The following is a 23477-nucleotide window of genomic DNA, read 5'->3' as shown; positions in this document are numbered from 1 at the left end:
TCCAAAGGAATGGAAAAAAGCCAAAATTATTCCGATACACAAATCAGGAAACAGGACAGATGTTTCTAATTACAGACCCATCTCTATCACCTGTTCAGTGTCTAAAGTACTAGAACACATCATACTAAAACACATAACCGTCTTCCTTGAAAATGAAACCATACTCTCCCCATTTCAGCATGGCTTCCGCCAAGGCCTTTCGACAGTAACACAGTTATTAGAATTAGTCCACAACTTATCCCACAGCATAGACAGACAAAAGCAAACCGATCTAATACTACTAGATTTTTCAAAGGCATTTGATCGGGTTACACACATTAAACTAATTAATAAACTAGAATCAACTCTAGGTCATGGCTCTATAGTTAATTTGATTAGCAACTACTTATCAGGCAGAACACAATTTGTAGAAATTAATCATCAAGCCTCCCACGTAGTAAATGTTGTGTCTGGTGTACCTCAGGGTTGTGTCTTGGCACCTGTTCATTTCTTGATACCCCGACGCTATGGCCGGCTTCAGGCGGGGTCGCTCTTCTATTGACAACGTCGTTGACCTCGTATCCACGGTTCAACAACAGAAGCACTTGAAACGTTTGTCAGTGGCACTCTTTCTGGATGTAAAAGGTGCCTACGACAACGTGACCCATGAGGCCATCCTTGATGCGCTGGAAACTGTGGGCATCGGTGGTCGGATGTTTGCATGGATAGAGAGCTATCTGTCCAAAAGATCATTTTTTATCCAATGTGATGATGGCCCGACGCCTGCGCATTACACCTACCGTGGCGTACCCCAGGGCGGTGTCCTTAGCCCTACATTGTTTAATCTGACTCTCATCGCCCTCCCTGAGAACCTCCCCAACACCGTCCAGGTGTGTATGTACGCCGATGATATCTGCATTTGGGCCTCCTCTGTGACGCGTCCCCAGGTGCGGGCAAGACTTCAGCGGGCAGCATCAATCACTTCTTCCTATCTCCAGAAGAAAGGTCTCAGCGTTTCACCGGAAAAGTGCGCGCTAGTGGCATTTACACGTAAATGTATGACTCCATATCCGGTACGCATCGACGGTCAAGTCATTTCTTACAGCAAATCTCATCGTTTCCTAGGAATCCTGATCGACCGCAATTTATCATGGAGCCCGCATTGCACTCTACTGAAAAAAAAGCTAACATCTATCGCTCATTTACTTCGATTTCTGGGAGGAAAATCATGGGGCTCGTCGGTGCAGTCAATGCTGGAGTTGTACAGAGCTCTATTTGTGGGATGCTTGCGGTACAGTACACCTGTACTCTCAAACACGTGCAAAACTAACATGCGTGCCCTCCAGTCAGTGCAGGGTCAGGCCCTTCGCACATGCCTAGGTCTCCCTCGGAGCGCATCAACACTGGGTAGCATTGCACTCGCCAAAGACCACCCGATCTCTACTTATATTGTCCTAGACTGCTTGCGAATGCACATACGTCATATCTCAAGGATTCCACAGCATCACCTTGCGCCCTTGCCACTGCAGAGACCACATTCTGCATTTGCGAAGGTGATAACGACGCAACAGTCGTCGATCCCACAACAGTTCACCCCGGCAGCACTACCTCCCTCTCCTCTGTGGTGTACGCGGCTCCCATGTGTGCGCCTTGCTATTCCGGGGATAGCGAAGAAGCCAAATTTATCGACGCCAGCCATTAAGCAACTGACACTGTCCATGCTCCACTTCGAATACTGGGACCGTACTCACGTCTATACGGATGGATCAGTAACCTCTACTAGTTCTGCTTGCGCTGTGGTCGTTCCTGCGCGACAGACTCAAATTCACCAACAAATTTCGCATCGGACTACCTCTACTGGAGCAGAGTTGGCCGCACTTCTTGCGGCGGTACAGTATATCTCACAACAATCACCTCAAAAATGGGCTGTTTTCTGTGATTCAAAAGCTGCCCTACAATGTCTTCAATCTGCCTTGAGACATAGCGACCATGAGCAACTTATAGCGGAGATACGATATCTGCATCACCAGGCAATCGAACAAGACCATGAAATCATCTTCCAGTGGGTACCAGGCCATAGCGGCATTGTTGGTAACGCCTTAGCTGACGATGGTGCTCGATCGGCTCACGAGACAACCAACACTGTCCGCATACCACTGACAAGAGCTGACGCAGCAAGGCACCTTCAACTGCTCGCCCGAAACCTGACTGTAACATCGTGGTCTGCCCCTGGAGGTTGGACACCCCGCTCGCATCACTTCAACCTCTTGCTCCAACATCATATACCATTCGGCCTCCCCCGCAGTGATACTACGCTGTTGTGCCGCCTGTGGCTGGGAGTGGCGTTCACAAACGCCTATTCCCATCTCATCTCAATGGCTGACTCTCCTGCGTGTGGCCAGTGTGGTTGTGACGAGACGATCAGCCACCTCCACTGTGACTGCCCTCGTTTTGAGCGAGAGCGCGGTTGCCTAGTTGCTTCTCTGCTCCGCTTGGACTCGCGTCCTTTAACAGAGTCTAACGTTCTGGGGCCTTGGACGCAACCTTCCAGACAACGGAAAGCTGTGAAAGCGCTCCTGAATTTCCTAAGGGACTCAGGGTTGCATTCCCGCCTATAATCTGTTTTCTGTGCGCGCCCTCTGTCCCTGTGACATAGTGGTCGATGGACACTTGACAGACTCATTTCCTTGCCGCTCTTTTTCCTTTTTTCCCCTTTGTTCCCCTCCCCAAGTGTAGGGTAGCCAACTGGGCATCGCCTGGTTAACCTCCCTGCCTTTCCGTCCTTTTTTCTCTCTCTCTCTATAAATGATCTGACGACTAATCTCAACGTTAATATACGACTGTTCGCCGATGACTGTGCAATTTATCGCGAAATTAATACATTAGAGGATCATGAAGCTCTTAACAACGCATTACATTCTATAGCAAAATGGTGCACTGACTGGCAGATGACACTGAACGCTGCTAAATCTGCTGTTATGACAGTTTCTAGAAAGAAACATAAATCCGACTTTCGGTATACTATAAATGGCACACCACTTACTGTAGTGACTAATCATAAGTATCTTGGCGTACTAATAACCCATGACCTCACGTGGAACGCTCAGGTGGACAAAATCACCTCAACAGCTTTGAAACGACTCTTTTTTTCTTAGACGACGCCTCACATTAGCCAGTTTTCAAACTAAGCTTTTAGCCTACAATGTTTTGGTTAGATCTGTTCTCGAATATGCTAACGTCAGTAGCGTGGCTTTTTGGGCTTGTTGGTACATACTTCAAAGACACTGTAGCGCAGCAAAAGACGAGGACACATAGCGCTCGTGGTGTTCGTCTCTCGTTTCTTGTGTCCTCGTCTTTTGCTGCGCTACAGTGTCTTTGAAGATGCTAACGTCGTTTGGTTTCCTTATACTAATCAAGATATAACCAAACTTGAAGCCGTTCAAAGAAAAGCAGTCAGATTTATATTTAACAAATGCAAAATAACCGATTCGCCTACTGAATTAATGAAAACTGAAGGAATAAAATCATTGCAGACCTGTGCAAAAGTCGCACGACTAAAACTCATGTTTCAACTAATAAATCCACATCTAAAACTCGACACTACTAAATATATTTCCCTTTCCGAAGCAAGATCAACGCGTCATAAACATTCGCATACATTAAGTGAGTATCATTTCCATACTAACTGCTTTAAAAATTCCTTTTTCCCACTAGCAATTCGAGAATGGAACAGCCTTGATCCATCTATTACTAACTGTTCATCATTGACAAAATTTAATATTGCAGTTGAGAGTATGTCCTGTTATTAGTTATTCATTCCTGGTTGCTTGCGTTCTGTTGTTACTATACCCATGGTTATTTGTTTTTTTATGTGTAAGTTTTTTTTGTCAAACTATGCAGTGTTACTTAAACTAAACACCTATACTGTGTTAATGCCTTTGAAGTGTACGATTATAATATTTACTGTTTACTTATTGTCTGCGTATTATAACAACTAGCAATGTTTCAACATTTTGTTATTCTTTGTATAATACTACCGACATTAGCCTTATTTTATGCGTTATTTGATATTTTTCGTCACAGCTCGGTTGTATTTTCGTTTTACCGTTCGTTGTTTTTCTTAACATGCTGACCAGTTGAATGTTCCAATTATGCTTGACCGCGTTCTGTTAACCTTACTAAGCCCTCCTGCCACAATCCTAATTGGGATTAGCAGTATTTGTAAATAAATAAATAAATAAATAAGTAAATAAATAAATAAATAAATAAATAAATAAATAAATAAATAAATAAATAAATAAATAAATAAATAAATAAATAAATAAATAAATGTGGGACATTCTGCTAAAGGCTGTTCATTGTTGACATGTATAGAACAAGCTGGCTATATATAATCTGTGCAATTCTAAAGCGTTGTCAAATGCCTCTGTGCATGCAAAACAAAGCGGGTGCCTAGTATTGCACAAAAAGCTACACATGCCATCCTCATTATTGTAAACATAATGAGATTTGGGAGCCAGTAAACTTGATTACAGGTGGAGGAAATGCAAGATATACTTTGGAGGGCTACCTAGTGATGCCTCCCGGCTTAGGCTGGGAAATAATACTTCCTGTCATCAAGGAAACATGATACGATGTCCATATTTTCTAGTTATCTCAAGAAAACCCTATAATTCCAAGCAGAACTTGTAAGACTGAATTTTCATTATGAGAGCTATGATGTCGCAGAATAAAACGAAATTAAAATTAGCCATTTAAGTAGGCGATAGGCATGCGCTCAAGTGTTCTCTGATACAATTTTAAAGCAACGTTTAAGAGTTCTTTTCACTTATCCATGAAACGTTTTATGGCTGATTGTTACGGTGACCAGGGAGTACATCCACGAAATGGTTCGCTTCGGAACCAGCTCGTTTCTATACGTTTCGTCTCGCGAGATTGGCCGCTTCGCTACATGATGTCCAAACAGCTGATGTTACGTGGCGAACCGTCTTGTGTATGTACCCCCCCCTTCCTAAAGTAGCAGGAAAATGTGAGTATTGCTAACCGTTAAGAGATTTTTGTACCACTTAATGCACGTATAATCTTGGAGTTACTGTTAATCAACATCTTCAGCAAAATATATCTATTTCACGGCCAGTCTGATTTTCAAGGAAAGGAATTAAGTGAGACATCGCTAGGCATCAGAAACTTGGAAAAGACTAAGTTGAAGTTAGGCCGAAGAACGCTGAAGAAGAACAGAAACATAGTGATGCTTGTGTCTTTTACTGGCATCGCTTTGCTGCTAATTGAAGTTGATGGCTTCTTTGTTTAAGATGAAGCAACAGCTCAGTTAACAATATCCTGAATATTTCAAATTAGCATGCATAAGCGCACACGTCGATTTCTCCCCAAGCCACGTTATGAAGTCTGTGCGTAGCTTAGCTAAAGAGACAAGTAAAAAGGAAAGACTGACACAGATCGGCATAATAATGCATTTTTAGCTTTGCAGTGCACGAATTAAGCTAGCTAGACCTAGCTTGTGCGCAGTGTGCAGGTTAGCCTAAATGCAACTACTGCGCGCATATATTTATTTGGAATACTGCCAGTCTCTGCATTACTGCGTACTGCATCACATGTATCATAGTAAAGAATAACATTTTTAAAAGCGGCTGTGCAAAGGACATATTTATATGCCGTGATATTGCTTGAAATACCGACTGTTGCGTAAATCAGAGAAAATCGGAAAAAAAATTCTCTCGGCCTAACCGCACGTTTGTTCGGGCTCAAATTTCGCACAGAGGTTGCATTTGGCGGTCAGTTTTGTTTTATACCAAATTTAGGTGGGGTACTTGCCTCATTCGGTAAGAATTATTTGGAAATCCCTATTTTCTGCGGCTACGAAAAACCAAAACCGAAATACTTCGCAGCACTGGTACTCGTGGCGCCATCTCGTACCAACCGAAGAAACGAGCCCATTACCGGGGAGGGCGGCGTAGGAGGACTTGGACTCGCATCCAAACCACGGCCTTCTTTTGATCGCTGTACGACTGCATTTTAGGTGATGTCTTGCGCTGCTTCGCAGCAGACAGCACTAAGTAAAGATGATTTTCTCACCAGCGCAGCTGGGTTTCTCCGGTTGGTACGAGATGGCGCTACGGGTACCACTGCTGAGAAGCCTTTCCGTTTTGGTTCTCCGTCGCCGCAGACGATGGGGATTTCCAAATAATTCTGACCGAATCAGGCAAGTACCCCACCTAAATGTGGTATAAAACAAAACTGACGGCCAAATGCAGCCTCTGTGCGAAATTTGAGCCCGAACAAACGTGCGGTTAGGCCGAGAGAATTTTTTTTCGATTTTCTCTGATTTACGCAACACGCGATAGATAGAGGAAAGTTCTCGATGACCACATTATGTATAAGAGAGCATTTTATTGGTTTTCCCACGTGAACGAGTGAGTAGGCACTTTATTAGATGAGTTTATTTTAATATTTATTATACCTCAACATTCCTAAGTTACAATACCTTAGCGGTGAACTTTGACATGGTGCGGCAAGTAGGAGCTTGATGAGGTTGAAATGTACTAATAAGGGAATAATTACTAATAAGGATCCAAGCGCAGACATACAGCTGCAAATAAAAGCTTTGTAGTTCGTTTTGTAGCCGTACGGCCGTGCTTAGATGAATGCCAATGAGTAATGACTACCTTATTAGAAATCATTCCAACCTTCATGGATTCGCCTAAAATATTTTGCGAACACCGCTCCCATTTCGAGCTCGCCCCGTCATATGCTAGCCGTCCCGTTTGCGCACTTAGTAGAGCAACTGCCCCGGTGAGGCAGTAGTCCCGGGTTCGAACCCCAGACTACGGCAACTTTTCCTCTAACTGCAAAGATTCTGTGGAACCTGAGTATCTTTCTTTTGTAGCCGTATGACTACGCTTGGGTGGATGATAATGAGCAATTACTCCCTTATTACAAACGTTCTCCAGACTGGGGGATACATCTAAAATATTGGATTAACATTGTCATTTACTGCATGGATTTCTGCAGTGACCAGTTCGAAGGACGAGAGGTCAGTAAGAACAGCCTTGTGAGATGGAAGACCATTCTAGCCTTTCTTGGCAAAAACAAAATTGACTTTTGAAATGCAGTGGCCTAAGCTAAGGGGGGCACAGCGCTTGTGCAGCTAGTGCAGAAGGAACGATGACCAGGAAAAGATAAGTTGGTTATGGGACGGTAAAGAGCAAAAAAAAAGTTCAGTTTCTGCATGAGACAAAGAAATTCGAAGATTCACCTTTAGTGCTGTACCACGAGCTTCTACAATAGTCTGAGAGAATAAAACTAGCAGCTCAGTTCTGAATTCATCCCAGGATCTCACAAAAATTAGATTTGAGCCATGTGGCATAAGAATATTCTGCTGATGCCGCACAAGAGTTTTGAATGCAAGCAATATGAAGACGGTAACACTAAGAACATGCTATGGTGTAAGTATCCTGGGCTGCGGGTAGTTGTATAAGGATTGTTAGGTAAGACCATGTTACAGTGTCAGCCATATTAATAGTTGAGAATTTGAACCAATATGCACCGACTGCGGCGCCAACGTATCGATGGAGGCGAAACGCAAAAGGCGCCCGTGTGCTGCACGATATCAGTGCACGTTAAAGATCCTAAGGTGGTTGAAATTATTCTGGAGACCTCCACTACCGCGCCTCTTTCTTCCTTCCTTCTTTCACTTCCTCCTTTATCCCTTCCCTAAAAGCACAGTTAAGGTATCCACCGAGATATTCATATTCATTTCCTTTTCTCAAAAACACAATTTCTTATTCAGTATGCAGTGAATAGGCCTTTCGCAGTAAGGCCTTATAAGTAGGCAAGCTGGAGTTGATCTGAAAGTAAAAATATTAGTGCATTCTTAACAACATTAGCAAACAGGATAGTCGAGGGCATCCGAAATTTTGTTCTGCGATTGAAATACTGTTATTGATTGCAAAGGGCAGACTCCAAAGTCGTCAATGAAGGCTAGTTAGGAAGCATTGAAAGGAAGGTCATAATATATTTAACAAAACCGCGGGCCCAAGGGCAATGCCTTGGGGACGCAGGATTGCAGGAAGAAGGAGATTGCAGGAAAAAAGCAGGACGCGTAAGAATTAGTATGGGAGTTGTGTCGACGGCTGGCTGTTAAAGCTTGAATCCAGTTTAGAGAAATTGGATCCGAGCTATCGCATGAGAAAATACGCCTTATATAAATTAGAGGTTTTATCACACGTTCTTTCAAAGCCCAGAAAAAAAGCTTTGAAGACGATGTTGCCGTTGAGGGAGAATAAGAGCAACTTGGCTATCGCAGGAATGCGTTCTAGAGCCTTGCCAATTTGGATGAAACAACTTAATAGGCCAAACCATGATAGCACAAGGCAGAACAGCGCAAGCTACACACGGACAAAAAAGTAGACGAGACACACACAGCGCTGTCTTCCAACTCTGTCCGTGTCTAGCTTGCGCTGTTCTAAGTTTTGATGAACCAACTAGCCCGCGATGTGTTATTCAAGTCCATTATAGCACTACGAGAGTATAAAATATGTTTTACAATTGGGCGCACATGCCAATCGCACAAATAGGGTCATAGGTGCTGGGTGATGACTGGCAAGAAACATACAGGGGCCAAGCTGTGGTGAGACGGGAGGCTATCTTGGCATGCCAAAGATATATGTACAGTCTTTGTAAAAAGTAACCAGGCTCCATGGTTTGCTTCTCATTCGCGTAACAGAGCCCTCCCGGCTTCCCTAAAGATCAAAAGTTCTTTGAAGGTGAGAACAGGGTTCTCCTTTCCCATAGAGAGATTTATAGCTTGAGTGCTCCCATAATAGCTGTAATATGAGGCTGAGAAGAAAAACGTGCAGCCTGGTTACTTTTGACAAAGACTGTACACACTGTGTCACGCCCTGCTGTTGCATTCTCTAAGTTTCACACGGCTTGAGTGTGCTGTCGGGTGAACTACTGGAAAGACAGCATGTTGACGCTGTACTAAGGACGAGAATGACAGAACAAGAATGGCTACTGGGTGCGGTGGTGGTGTCGTTCTTTCCTGTCGTCTTTGTTCTTTGTAGTTTTACTAGCTTCACAAGCCTTGCTTTCCTATCCGCTGTTTCAAAGTATTGTCAGGTAAAGCGAATTGTTATTCTACAACCACCAAACTGCTGTGCGGTACAACATTCTTTTAATCAGCTTTCATAATTTGAAATGGCAAATTTACTTGATAAGTCGACTAAGTAAATAAAACAGCACAATAACTTGCATCATCATCAGGAAAAAAATAACCATACTTTCATTTATATGGTCATGCCTCGTTAATACAGACCCCATTATTGTGGATTCAAATTATGGACAGGTTATTGGTTGGATATTGGGGTTTAACTCAGGCTATGAGGGACGCCGTAGTGAAGGGCTTCGGAAATTTCGACCACCTGAGGTTCTTTAACGGGCACTGACCACGCACAGCACACGTGCCCCTAGAATTTCGCCTTCACCGAAATTCAGCCGCGCGGCAAGGATCGAACCAGCGTCTTTCGGGCCAGCAGCCGAGCGCCGTAACCACTGAGCCACCGCGGCGGGGCTCAAATTATGGACAGTTTTTCTGGAGGCAAAACTTTGTCAAAGCACACAAACCTCAATAACATGGAAACTCGCTCATGACACAGTGGACAGAGTGAAAATGAATACAGCCCGTTGTCGCATAATTGTGCAGAGTGCAAATACTGTTAAAACTTCTTGAATTTGAGTAGATAAATCTAGCACAGCCTGAATCATATACCTTTATTTCACACTGTAATTGCCATCATACTACTTTTTGCACTGTGTGAAGTGAGTTTTGTGTTAACGCGTGACCTGCCAGACCCAGCGACTCCCCCTGGTCACACACTTTCTGGTTGCCAAAGCAGTCCTTTTTGTGGTGTCAAAATCATTACCAGTGCTCAGCGGCTCATATCCTGGCGCAGATTGCTCATTGCACAAAATGAACTAATCTGCTTAACAATGCCTTTCCGCAGCCCACTATGCTATAGCCCTTTTTAAATGGAGCGCCCCATACTGTCGCAACCTAAACCGAGAACGACTCTTCTGGCTCAGTCCACTACCATGCAGAGAAGTTTGTGTTGTCACCAATTGTTCCCGCAAATATTTTTGCAGACATCGGTCCGCATAGCAGGCGGGAAATAAAAAAAAAACGACGCTCCAAAAGAGACCACTGCACCACACACCGATGTTTTCGCACGGCGTAACCCGAGCATACATCACCACATAATCTAGTGTATGAAGCAACAAGACGCCTAAGGATGGCGACGCTGCTGTTGTCGCGGAAGAAAACAGTTTGACAGCCGTGCAGCCAAGATCGTGTCACGTCGCACACGCAGTAGTTTGAAACCACAGCACCTACACGAAGCGCGATAAAAATCGCTGATGGATACGTAGCAGAAGCAACGTCGTATAACAACGCTCGCTTCGGTCGCGATCACTGCAACCAGTGCGACTAGCTGCACAATGCCAAGTTCATTTCGGCATTCGGAATACACTACGTGCGTAGTGAGCCTTCGCACGTGCACATTTGTCTGCCTCTACGGAGAAGCACTTTCTCCGACCGCAATCACTTTCACTTCAAGGACACTGTCACTGTGCTGTGTAGGTTATGCACGCACAGGAAATTCACCATGAGCGGCCTCCTTCCTCCAAGCTGAGCAGCTCTTACTCGTCGTCGTCCGTGGTGATCCTAACAGGAATTAGAAACGCTTGCAACGGCCACAAACGGCGCCAAACAAACGCTTTGTGACATCGCCGCCGCGTAGGTCACACGTCGGATTGAAGACCAATGCAATACGTACGCATATCTAGCATCCAACCGCCGGGCTTACATAGCACCTTGGAATTGACTCACTTTAACTATTCAGAGGCACGTATCCTGGATCCAACTAGGCGGTTTGCACTGGACTCGGAACCACTTGCTTCCAATGGCCCGAAAACACCGTGACTGCCGCCGCGACCTTTAAAGCGGCCATTTTGGCTGTTGACGGAAATGACGTCATCTCACGTAATTGAAATGACGTCATGTCAAGCAAGGAGCTAGCGGGGACCATAGTGAGCATGCGCAGAACGCAAGCGCGAGCCCTGCGTTTTGCGTACGTACGCAAGCTAGCGGACTTCGCGTTGCGTTGCTTGCGTGGCTTGCGCGGTTAACGTTGGCAACATGGCGGCGCCCTGCACGCCCGCTTCGGACCAAATACTGCATCGCCGCTGCATTTTTCGACGCGATAGCTCGCTCTAAACGGGTGTATTCACTTTTATTTTGCGCATTCTCACCCCTCCGTAATGATATAGGTGACAAATAGTCGTGGTTTTTTAGACAAATTCAAGAATTTCTTGATGTTAAGCCTAGCTATCCCGGTAAAGTACTTCTCAACTTTTCACTAGAATTGAATTTGTGTTTTAATTTGATTCAATTGTTTTACATTTAGAAAAAAACAAAGCCTTAGAATGCAGATGCCACTGCCATTAATAAAAGAGGAAAACGTTTCTTCAACACACGGTACAGGAGCTTTGACTTGCTGTGGATAGATGGCGCCACAGTATGTTACGCTTCCCGGGCGCTACGCTAGCCACTCACAACTAAAACTGTCGTTGCCAGGACGGGTGTCAGTGAGCGTAGGGTCCGCCCGTAGGGTACGCACAGCTTCTGCGGACGCACAGCTAAAACTGTCTATTTATCGCACATGGGTCCCCGTTTTTATACATATGCACGAGTTCGTCTTAGCGACAGAGGCACCCTCTACAATTGCGTGCTCGCGCGCTCACACCTTTTACGTATGCGAAATGCGACATATATGCGCGATACAGGCTGCACTATCCCCAGTGCGTGCTGTCATCGAACTGATTGCTGTTTATCGAATTCATTTACGAAGAGGAAGTGAAGCGGGTTTGACACCGGCCGCCGCTGGACACGCCCGCAATTTTTCAGGCCTAATAATGAAGACATGGCCTTGATAACGTGACCAATCTATTCTATATATATTAAGATCTTTCTTGCCATTCATGATTAGCTCAAGCAGTGACACTCCCCTGCTACTAACGTAATCAGCCTTTCGTCGAGGCGGGCAATAAGGATTGAATATATACGAAAGAAAAGCGACTTTACGTTACGGCACCTTTGGAGTCTTAATTTCTACTGCACCCCTGCATTCGATCGTCAGCAATGTCGGCGTTCGCTCGGAGTTGCATTGTGCTCGAATGACGATACTGGGCCATTGCCTGGCGGCCAGCCCGCGTCATTACACCTAGGACTGGAGTCCACTCATCAATACGAGTGAAGGTTATGCGAGTGTCTCGGCGGGTAAATGTGCCGAGTTCATGGAAACTCACCCGTCGTCCCAACAACGACTGTCGTTTGGGACCACGTATGCGAGCGCCTCGACGGGTACGCCAAACGAGTCGTTTTCTGGTTTGAGATTTCCGCTGTGACGGTGTATCGTCCTTTGCCTCTGAACTGGCAGAAGTAGCCGCTGTAGACGCCATCATTTTTATCAGTGTCGGGGTCTGGGAAAAAGTTCAGGAAAGGCGGATGATGACAGTAAGCGAGAGTAAAATGAAGGATGGAAGGAAAGCGAGAGAGCGGAAGGATGGAAAGAAAGCAAAAAAGCGGAAGGAAGAAGGATGGAAAGAAAGTGAGAGCGGAAGGAAGAAGGATGCAAAGAAAGCGAGAGAGCGGAAAGAAGAAGGGTGGAAAGAAAGCGAGAAAGCAGAAGAAAGAAAGATGGAAAGAAAGCGAGAGTGTGGAAGGAACAAAGAGAGACAGAGAGAGAGCAAGAAGGAAAGAAAGGGAAGAAGAAAGGCGGGAAGACTGCAACACAGGAAACACCCACGTAACAGATGTAGCGGTGTTTTTTAATGGATCAGAATATTCAGTGACTTTGGTTATCTTAAAAATCCGCGTCAAGTGCCTGCGGTTTTCCAGGAGAAATTCGATATTCTCGCATTCTCCCTTTAACACTGCAAAAGCACCGAAGTTTGGCCAGTTGGTAATGAGATCCATCTTGAAAATGTAGCAGCACGAAAAACGGGGACAAAATAGACACAGGTACGACAGGACATATGCTGCAACATAGCAGCCCATGTCCTGTCGTACCTGTGTCTATTTTGTCCCCGTTTTTTCGTGCTGCTACGTTTTCAAGATGTCTCTTTATCTCGCTTTTTGATTTTTCGGTAGTATAATATTCTCTTCAAGTCTACATATAGGGTTGATTCAGGTGTTTGGTAATCCCTTCAACTTTCTTGTGTGGCTCACCACAAACAAGGGAGGCAAAAAGACGCAAGACAAGGTCCGAGCAGCTCTTTCGCCGTTGATAGCGTTACACTGTGGAAGAGGGTGGAATGTTTCTCACCATACCTAGCGATAGCCCTTACCCCATCCGTCGTCCTTAAGGGGGACCTTTACGGCGTGTTGATCGTTCGTCGGGAGGTTAACTGTGGCGATGACCACGGCGTCAAGAAGCGTCCTCTCGCCCTTTCTGATTTTGACATAGACGACCGTTGTGAAGTCGTCCACGGGACCTTTCAGCACCTCGCAGTCGATTCGTAACTGCTCGTCGTCTCTGTTTCTTGGTTCCGTCTCGACCCTGACGTTGACCTTCACTGGGGCCGGGATGGGACTCGTCACGTGCAGTGTCCATGTTCCAACCTTATAGGCACAAAAAAGTGTCAGTAAGCCTTTGTGATGCCGGTTTTTTTGTAATACTTTGTAATGCTGGGGAGATTCTTTTCTTAGAGAGCGTTTTCAGAGCGGACGTTTTGCCTGGGGACCTTTTCTACGCGGAGTTTATGTGCAGGTGTTGCATACTAAGTGCGCATCTCGACAGAGTTGACGAAGAAAACCCCACATTATTGTCGCGTGTGGATACCCTGCAAAGAAAACTAGACGTAGAGGTGGAAGACAAAATGGCGGACAGCGTCATCGGAAACTGCTATGGTGGAAATTCCCGCGCCAGTCACGTGGATGCGGCCTGCACTTGGGGGGGAAGTGAACGCAGAGTAGGTCAAGCAGGCTTGGACAGGGGCAGGTATTCACAGGTGGCAGCTAAGAAGTCTGGAGGCTATGGAGAGGAAGGGAACAAGGTAAATCCCACGATAGAGGTCGCAGTGAGAGCCAACAGATGGACAGAAAGAAAGTGTCTCAGTGATAGCAGGAGGCAGAAACCTGAAATTAGGAGGGAGGTCGAGAGAGCACCAGGGTGCATACGGCTGGTGGTTTAAACACAAGGGCATGTGCAGGACATACAGGGTGTTTCACCAAAGACTTACCACAATTTGAAAGATAGGCTTTTTGAGCTTAAAGAGCGATTTCTTCTCCCTAGCATTGCCATTGGTATAGTACATCAGAATACAGCTAAGACGTGCTAACTAGAAGGCTGGTTAACTAATGTTGAATAGTTAAATGTTCAGCTATTATTGTTAGGCTTATTATATTGAGAGGCGTGTAGACCACCGCAAGTAACATTCATATCAGTTTTCAGAGTTTCGAAAACGCGCTTACCTTCGGCGCTGTGGCGCAACAAGTTTTGGCCGCATCGCGTCAAAATACATGCGCTTTTGAGAAACATGTAGGCAAAGCAACCTCTACAGTTGACGTAGCTCGTTGAAATATCCAAAATTTGTTGGGCCCCAGTGTCGAGGGGAGCTGCGTTTTCGAAATTCTAAAAAGTGATGATGGGCCGCCGCGGTGGCTCAGCGGTTATGGTGCTCGGCTGCTGACCCAAAAGACGCGGGTTCGATCCCGGCCGCGGCGGCTAGAATTTCTTTGGAGGAGGAATTCTAGAGGCCCGTGTACTGTGCGATGTCAGTGCACGTTAAAGAACCCCAGGTGGTCGAAATTTCCGGAGCCCTCCACTACGGCGTCTCTCATAGTCTTAGTCGCTTTGGGACGTTAAACCCCATAAACCAAACCTAAAAAGTGATGATGATGTTACTACCGCGGTGAGGTATGCACGCCTTTCATAAAATAAAGAGCCCTACAGTAATAATTAAAAAGTTAACTACTCAATATTAGTTACCTAGCCTGCTGCCTAGCACGTCCAAGCTGTATAATGATGTGTTGTACCACTGATGATCGTAAATCGAAAAAAGCGCCCTTCGGAGTCAAAAGCCGGTTTTAAAAAGTACGCGATACGTCACTCCTCGCATTTTTTTGATGTTTTTGATGTAATTCCATTGATCATGATTGGCACCAAATAGAGATAGCGTTGAAGTCTGCTTGAAGAGAAGATATGTTATTGCCACATATTATTTCCCTGAAGACGACGCAATCGTCTGCGAATAAATGGCTGTTAGAGGAAACACAAGAAGGTAGACGATTAATATGAATTAAAAAAAAAAGGAGAGGACCAAGTACCGACCTTTGAGATACGCCGGACTGTACTTTACTTGGCTGAGAGGTTGCGTGATTAGGAAAAACAAACTGCGAACTGTTAAAAAGAAAGCACTAGGCCAAGCAAGCAGTTTCGGATGAATGTTAAGTCGATTTAACTTTAGAAGGTTATGGCACTCTTCATCAAATGCTTTCGAAAAATCTAAAGATATACAGTCGGCAAGTGCAGAGCGGTCAAGGATGACGGTTAGCCGATGCGTAAATGATGCTAGTTGTGGTTCACATGAATAAGTATGGCGGAAGCCATGTTGCGATGGTGAGAAAAATGAATTAGTTTAGAGAAAGCAAGCTATATTTGAGGCAGGTACATGTTCTAGAATTTCGCACCGAATGCAAGTGAACGAAATAGGCCTGTATAAGGACAATGCTTGTCACCCAATTTTTGGAGTGGCACCGAATATTTGCTGAAATTTACCTTTTTAGATCAGCCTCCAGTCACATACCACCAATACCGCAAGAGACGGAAGGAAGAGCTATGATTCTCAACTATCATTTTCCCAACCATCTTCTAGAAGTTACCCCTTATCTGCTCATCAGTAGCGAACATACCACAGTCCGGCCTGATCATCATGCTCATTATATCTCCCAATTTTCATCAGCAAAGCCATCTTAGGAAAAAAAAATTATTATCTTTCATTACACGACAATCCTCCTTAACAGGTATTCCGAAGGCTACCACCGTAAGAGACAAATAATATTTCTTATTTTCTCGTTTAATTTCTGCTATCCGAAAGTCATTAACATAATTAGCTATTCTGCGACTTCATATTGTATTTCTTAAGCCTGTTATACTTAGTGGAACGGGCCGGGACACCTTTTATTCAAAATATTTTTCTTAGTCGCACCTTAGTACCAGTCGGTTGAGCACCATAAGCGACATTAATATGTAATGGAGAACGAATGCCACCAGCAACATATCGCTGTCGTTTCTTTTACGTTATTCAAATTTTTTTAGCATCTAAAATTATTACCGAATTATTTTAGTCGCATAAATTAAAGCAGTAACAAGAAAAAAGTTGCATTCCCAGCTTTCTTCGGAGGCCTGAACGACAGAAAGAACAAAAATATTCGAAGTCCTACAGTGCCGCTTTAAAAAGAATGCTCATAAAATGCATGCATCCATTGGCATGTATACGCAGCGGTGATGGGCAGCTTGATCCAATTTTAGGAGTTCTACCAATTGGCGAACTGGTCAGGAGCGTACGTTGTGAATAAAGCTTCCACTTACCATTGCCGGACTCGGTAAGGCGATGGCTACTTCGTCCCCGCTCGCCGTTTCCTGGCAACCTTGGCACGGCCTCGTGCTAGGGTCGATGAGGCTGGCGTGGATTCGCATGTTGTCGCGGCTGTTTAGCTTCACGTACACCACCGTCGAGTTACCGACGGCGGAGTCCACGTGAAACTTCCTCTCAAGAGAACTCGTGAACTGTTCGTCGGCATCCAGCAGCTGTTGAGGGAAGAGACCATCGCGAAGAACTAACTGATTGCAGTCAGCCTCAGCCGAGCAAGTAGAACTCAAGCATATATCAAGAAAAAAAAAATTACGATATCACTGCGCCTACCCAAATTGAAGGAATGCAAAAGCGTTGACGCCTCCTCGGCGCTCGTCGCCCCTCTTTAACTATCTGATTCTTCTTTCCCCTCTTTGCCTCTCTGTTTTTCTTTGCACCGCTTTGCTTCTCTTTAATTCTCTTTGCCCCTCTTTCTATGAATTGTTTGGTTTGGTTTATGGGGTTTAACGTCCCAAAGCAACTGAGGTTATGAGAGACGCCGTAGTGAAGGGCTCCGGAAATTTCGACCACCTGGGGTTCTTTAACGTGCACTGACATCGCACAGCACACGAGCCTCTAGAATTTCGCCTCCATAGAAATTCGGCCGCCGCGGCCGGGATCGAACCCGCGTATTTTGGATCAGCAGCCGAGCGCCGTAACCACTGAGCCACCGCGGCGGGGCTTTCTATGATTCTCTTTATCTCTATTTGTCTCTGTTCAGGAAGGTTCTGTTTGTATGTATGTTTATGGGGTTTAACGTCCCCAAGCGACTCAAGCTATGGGAGACGCCATAGTGAAGGGCTCCGAAAATTTCGACCACCTGGAGTTCTTTAACGTGCACTGACATCGCACAGTACATGGGCCTCTAGAATTTCTCCTCCAAAGAAATTCGACCGCCGCAGCCGGGATCGAACTTCTGGTCAGCAGCCGAGCAGCATTACCACTTAGCTACCGCGGTGGCATTCCAGGAAGGCATGCATGACATCATTCGTATGCCTGGCAACTACAATGGCGCGGTGGCTCAACGATGATACCCCGCGGCGCGTGTTCCACTCTGGCGTCACAGTGACGTCCAGCAACGTCATGTTAACAGCGTTGGTCAATTGACGATAAATAGATCAATTATAGATGAACTCAACAATAATCGATCAATTGATTAATTATTGATTTTTAACCAAATCGGTTGATGTTCGATTACCCCTTTTGGTTGTTGAAACTCGACGCCTGTATTGCTTTTTCGTCCACTTACTACATACCCGTCCAAACCACTCAACCCTGCAATGGCTTTGCTTCTAGTTAATTCACGAATTACTCGAAATCAATGAAGTGTTCTTAATCGATTACATTGGATTTAATTCACTACACATATTTCAAACCATCTAGAAATTTATTTTTTTTCACACATTTTGTATAGTTGCATGCTATTGGCGTCCGCGCTATTTCCAGATTCAATTTCGACATTTTACTCTAATTAATTACCGTAATTAATTACCGGCTGTAATTAATTACCGAATCGTTTTAGTAGCAATTCTTTTTGCGCACTACTCCCGCATCGTCCTCCGTCGATTACAACCATTCGTTTGATGCTAACTTTTCTGAGAACATCACAACTGCTGCAGGCACGTTTTGCGGACACATCTGGGCGACACCGCCCCGACGACGTAGCCTTGAAATGCTTTGGCATTAAAAAGAAGGAAAAGAAGGTGCACAGAAAGTTGACCTGTATTCAGTACAGATGGACACAAGAAAAATTTGTGTTAGAAGCCGGGGTAAAATTTGTTCCCTCCGCCCGTCAAGTGAAGAAAAAACTTTCAAATGATCTGCTTCTTCTTGATCAGCAGCCTGTATGTCTTTTACATTGGAACCGGTCAATTCGTTAAAGGTCTTAGAGGTGTATATCTGCAACAGACATATGTTAAATAACATCGAACAGGCGTGTCCTAAAGGGTGAGGGCTGTAGAGGCCTCTACCAAAAACTTCTTAATTTCGCGAGTGTTGACAAATAAATAATTGCTGTAAAAGGTCATTTTGATGCGTGACAACGAAAAACCGAGCAAATAATTAGTCTTTAAACAAAGTAGTTAGCCTTATTTGACGGTCCATTAACATGAGAAGACAAAACTAATGAAGCTGAATAAAACGGTGAAGTACAGTGAGCTATCTACGGTGCTTTTCTGAACTCCCGATCTAACAAGAGCAAACATTCCAATTGCTGTCATGCACCCCTCGTCTAGTTCCTGGCGCCAAAAGTACTAAGAAACTTCAGCGCTTCAGTGTGTGAACGTTCTGGCTACAGCTCTATTGCCCTTGGAGGCGTACAGCTCTTAGAAGACAATAATTTTAGTATAGAGAGCACTGCCACTGCTACCGCACGACGTCAGTGCCGGTGCCCACGCATCGATAGCGCCGGGCGACCGCGCATGCGCACTGGAGACTGACTATACGAGGCAGCGGTGGCGCCCTCTGGTCTTCGTTGCTCACTGTCCGAATATGCTCAATACATTGGCAAACAGCATGTGGAATTTGGCTGCCGGTGTCAGCAGTGGAACGGTGACTATGACGTCACAAGTCGAGCTGACGTTCATTGACGCGTACAAGAACTCCACTATAATCGCTCCCTATGTAATCGCTAGCCTGTCAAAGCAGGTGGGATGAACGACAGTGAACGGACGGCTATTAGACACTAGTTTTTTTTTACACGCACACAAATGCTTTGCGCGCGTATCATCGTTACAGGGCGCCATGTATCTCTGCACACCCAAGGAAATCACCGCCAAAGCCAGTGGTCACCTTCATGCTTTTTGAAACTTCCAGCGCCAGCGCAACCGGCTCGGTAAGGTTGTCGTCCTGCTGTGCTTCATCGAAGGTCACCTCGATTCGCTTGGACATGTCCGGTTTTGGGAGGCTGGAATAAGGAAACAATTGGCATTCATTCTTTCCTTCGTACGCGTGCTCATTAGCGCGTTAAATCGTTTGTGACAATCCCAAACAATAGTAAGAGCCACAACATTCGGGAAGTCACCTTTAAGGAATACAGTTTGTCATAGCCACTGAACTTTGATCTGGATAGGCACTTTTGCACGGTAGCCTTTATTTTTAAATTCCGCGAATATCACTGACAAGTCTACAGGTACAAGCAATGGGTCAGAAAACAGGTAGCGCTAGATAACGAAATATGTTTTTATATCGGCGTAGAATTTCCAAAATACCTAAACGGCCACGCACGCCGCTCGATTGCATAGTTGATAACAACAGTCGGCTCCTTGATCACAAAGTTGTGCCTTTTATTGTGAAGCGTTTTTAATATACCTCACTGAGATATTTCGAGTTGTATCTGGCCTGGTAGCGCGCAGCCGGTCGGCGCGCCGCCGCGCGCTCAGAGCGGCTGGACCAATCGGAACGCCGCGTCCGCTGCACATGCGCGCATGTGGCCGGTCAGATGCTCAGCTAGCAAGTGTTCGCTCGCCGAGCGAGAGTCCATTTCGGTCGGCGCTGCTATACCGAAGTTGAATAAAACGCCGAGTGATAATAGGAGATGTGCCCTCGCAAGCGACCATCAACCGTAGGAGAGGAGCTCCTTTAAAGAAAACGTTGGCGCGTAGCGGCTAAATGCCGCTGACACGCATGGATGCGGGACAATGGGAATCGAGAGCGCCGACAGCAGATACGGAGACCCGTCGGCCTCGATGCGCAGCGAAGGCCGAGTAAGAAGAGCACCTAGAAACGATGCTGGAATCCGCTCGACAATGGCGAGTCCTCTAGACCACCGATGAACACGAGGTGGGGCTCGAAAAGAGGCAGGGGGTTAGGCGCCGGCGTGTGCCAGAAGAGTGCCTAGTGCGGGGTAAATGCCTACTGCGCACAGCACTTTATGCAAAACGAGTTTTATTGCAGCGGCCGCGCAGTACTGTCGTTTACGTCGGGCCTCACGTGTGTTGAAGAACGGCGCCAAGAGACAGTCTAATTATACCGTGTTCATAGTGAGTTGCGTCATAAGCGCCGGTTATACTTCGCCCTGGTTCAATCACATTTCAATTACTGCTTACTAATCTGGGGATCTACTACCAAGTGTAACCTTGACAAATTGATCCTTCTTCAAAAACGAGCTATGCGATGCATCGAAAACCTTGAGCGGCTGGAACACACAGCCCCGGTGTTCCTAAAACATAACGCCCTAAAAATAAATCAGTTATATGTGCTGAAACTTGCTACCCATACCAGGAACGAAATCATGACAAATCCTTCAGTGTTAACTAACTTGCGCCAGCCCAGTACAACTCGGTGTAACATTCGAAAGAATTTCTTTAGATTACCCGCCATAAGAACGAGCCATGGTACACAATGTCGTATTTAATCCCTAATTTTTTGAATACGTGCACACCCACATTTTCTTGATATATCACAGCAATGTAGAGCACTCAAAACCTTCAAAAATGCCTTCAGAACCTACATACTGTCCAACTCAAAGCTTTAAGAATACATGTTTTGATAACCAACTAAACTTTTTTTTGGATGTTATTTATCTTAATGTTGTCACATTAGCACTTGTATAATGCTGTAATCGTTTGTACTTTTCTATGCACTGTAAGGGTGACGGGGCCCTCGTCAGGCAGAGAGCATCTGCCTTTTGCTCTGTCATCCTAGACCGCCTGTGTCTGAAAGAATGTTACAAATAAATAAAATAAAATAAAGGTCATTACGAAAGCTCCCACTCTTCAGAGAAAACGGCGCAGGGGTTTCTGCAACATTTTTATGTTGCTTCGGCATGTGCAATCAACGAGCGTGCCAACCATAAGTCAAAGACCGTTTCGTGCTTCTCGAGAGAAAAAGAAAAGAACACCGAGTTTGTGTGAATCTTGAGGGTGAAGGTAATCTGGAAAAATCTCGCATAACAACAGCCCATACAGAAATACAAAAATTATTGGCGCGACCGGGGTTCGAACCCGCGCAGGCGCGAATAGAACAGCTTCGCCAGCAACTGCTCTACTACTTTACTACGCACTTCTGCTCTACTCCCACCGTACACTTCGGTTCGTGGACAGTAGCTTTATGGTTGCGGGTACCGTTGGGCTAAGTTAAAGCGTGATTCACTTCAAAATCACTCCCACCGGTGCTCATGGAGCCTTTTGTGGCGCAAAAATCTTAGCCTCGAAATATTGAAAACAATTTTCTGAGCAATGCAAACACGCTTTTCGCAACCGGACAAATATCAGTGTGGCAGAAAAGAGGCATTAGAAGCTAATTTTACTGAACATAAATCTGGATAAGGGCACTGAATTGCTTTTAGTGCCCTCTTAAGGTTCCAAATGAGAGTGTTAAATTTTTGCAGTGATGTTGCTGGCTTCAACCAAACATCTCCAGACCAGTACTCCGAGTACAGGCAGAAAATCAATGGTGTAAGTCGCTTCGAGGTTCATTTAAATATGCGCAGATATTTTTAAAATTGTTTCTTCTTGCTAATTACACACTAGGAGTGCAATTTAACAATTTTGTATTCCCGGAGACTTTTATTCTATAGCTTCGTTTGGTGAATCAGCATACTTGCTGATTCTCAATGAACTCCTGCTATTTCGGTCACGACTCCATATATGTCTTCCTTCACTTGTTTAATTTCCGAATCACGATGAAGGACACACATAGCGAGTTGTCAACGCAGTACTTCAGAAATAACCCTACTTTCCCTACAATCTGTTTAGGATGCTGTGTCTTTCGCTCCATTCGTTTGTTTTTGTACACCACAGCATGTGCATATTTCTCCACTACAAACTACTCAGTGCCACAGATACAAAATATTCCAAAGTCATTGTGTCAAAGACCTTTAGAAACTGAACTAATAACTGGCATTGTCAGCTCACTCGGTCTCTAAGGAAGGCATGCGGTAGTAGAGTGCGAGATTGAATGTGGAAACTCGTTTCTTTTTTTTCCTCGTATAGGTGATATCGTGATTTGAACATTGTTCACTGTATTGAACTTTTTATACCTCTGCTCATTATATACCCGGATCAGTTTTGTTCGTGTTCTAAAAATTTATTTTGCCCCAACAAACAATATATTCTTGGTAAATAAGTTTCCTTACTTTACGAGAGTAACGGCACTCGAAGGAAGCACTGCTTAATCATTAATACTGAGGCTTCTGCACACGTCACCACGCTTCTATACTTTACAAGTAGCTTGGTCAACTTTTTCAACAAGGCTTCTGGAGACCCATTATGGATTTTGCTGAATAACTAAGGCAATCTTGGAAGTAGTTGTGAAGATTCTTATTATTTTTCAGGCAATTAACTTCTGCTACAAGCCCCAGTGATATTACTTCTGATCGACAGCGGCTAGGCCACCGCACTCACTTCTTGAAGTCTTCGTGTTTGCTGATGACATCCCAAGTGGATCGTTGATTGCAGAGGTAGTTCTGCTTGTTCGGGGCGAGCGGGTAGTGGGGGTGCGGCCCGTCCAAGCTGTCACAGAACTGGCTGACCTTTAATGGAGGAGAGTGGGCCGATGCACGGAAACATATGGATGAGGTGTTTCAAAGAAGAGGAGGTAAAAACTTTATGAACCCGAGGTCAGGCAGCGGAAGTGAAGCTTATCTCTCTCAGCGGGAAGCGATTATCACCGAGAGAGAGAGAGTGAGTAGGCAAGTTAGCAAGAAAGGTGCTCTCGTTAGAGCATTTCCCACGGAACCCGACGCCGACCAGGACACTGATTTCAATCCGATTTATACTTTTAAAGAAATATGCGAGTATTACAAATCCACGCGCCAAACTCTTCCCACCCCGTGCAAAGGGCTGGGG

General features: G+C 45.1%; 1 protein-coding gene across 1 annotated transcript in view; it reads right to left on the bottom strand.

The window, feature by feature from the left end:
* Positions 1-23477, bottom strand: part of LOC149335549 (calcium-activated chloride channel regulator 1-like) — a 51912-nt gene that overhangs the window by 7710 nt on the left and 20725 nt on the right. Inside the window, exons 6-10 of the mRNA XM_089553966.1 lie at positions 23034-23161; positions 19480-19594; positions 16647-16865; positions 13402-13675; positions 12361-12534 (exon numbers count right to left, since the gene is read on the bottom strand). Coding sequence (XP_089410092.1) covers positions 12361-12534; positions 13402-13675; positions 16647-16865; positions 19480-19594; positions 23034-23161 — 910 coding nt within the window. The remainder of the gene's footprint in view (positions 1-12360; positions 12535-13401; positions 13676-16646; positions 16866-19479; positions 19595-23033; positions 23162-23477) is intronic.

The sequence above is a fragment of the Amblyomma mixtum genome, chromosome 7 (assembly GCF_055824585.1).
Source record: "Amblyomma mixtum isolate Tamu chromosome 7, ASM5582458v1, whole genome shotgun sequence".
In the NCBI taxonomy this organism is placed as follows: Eukaryota; Metazoa; Arthropoda; class Arachnida; order Ixodida; family Ixodidae; genus Amblyomma; species Amblyomma mixtum.
The sequence above is the reverse complement of the archived record's forward strand: the minus strand, read 5'-3'. Positions and strand labels throughout refer to the sequence as shown.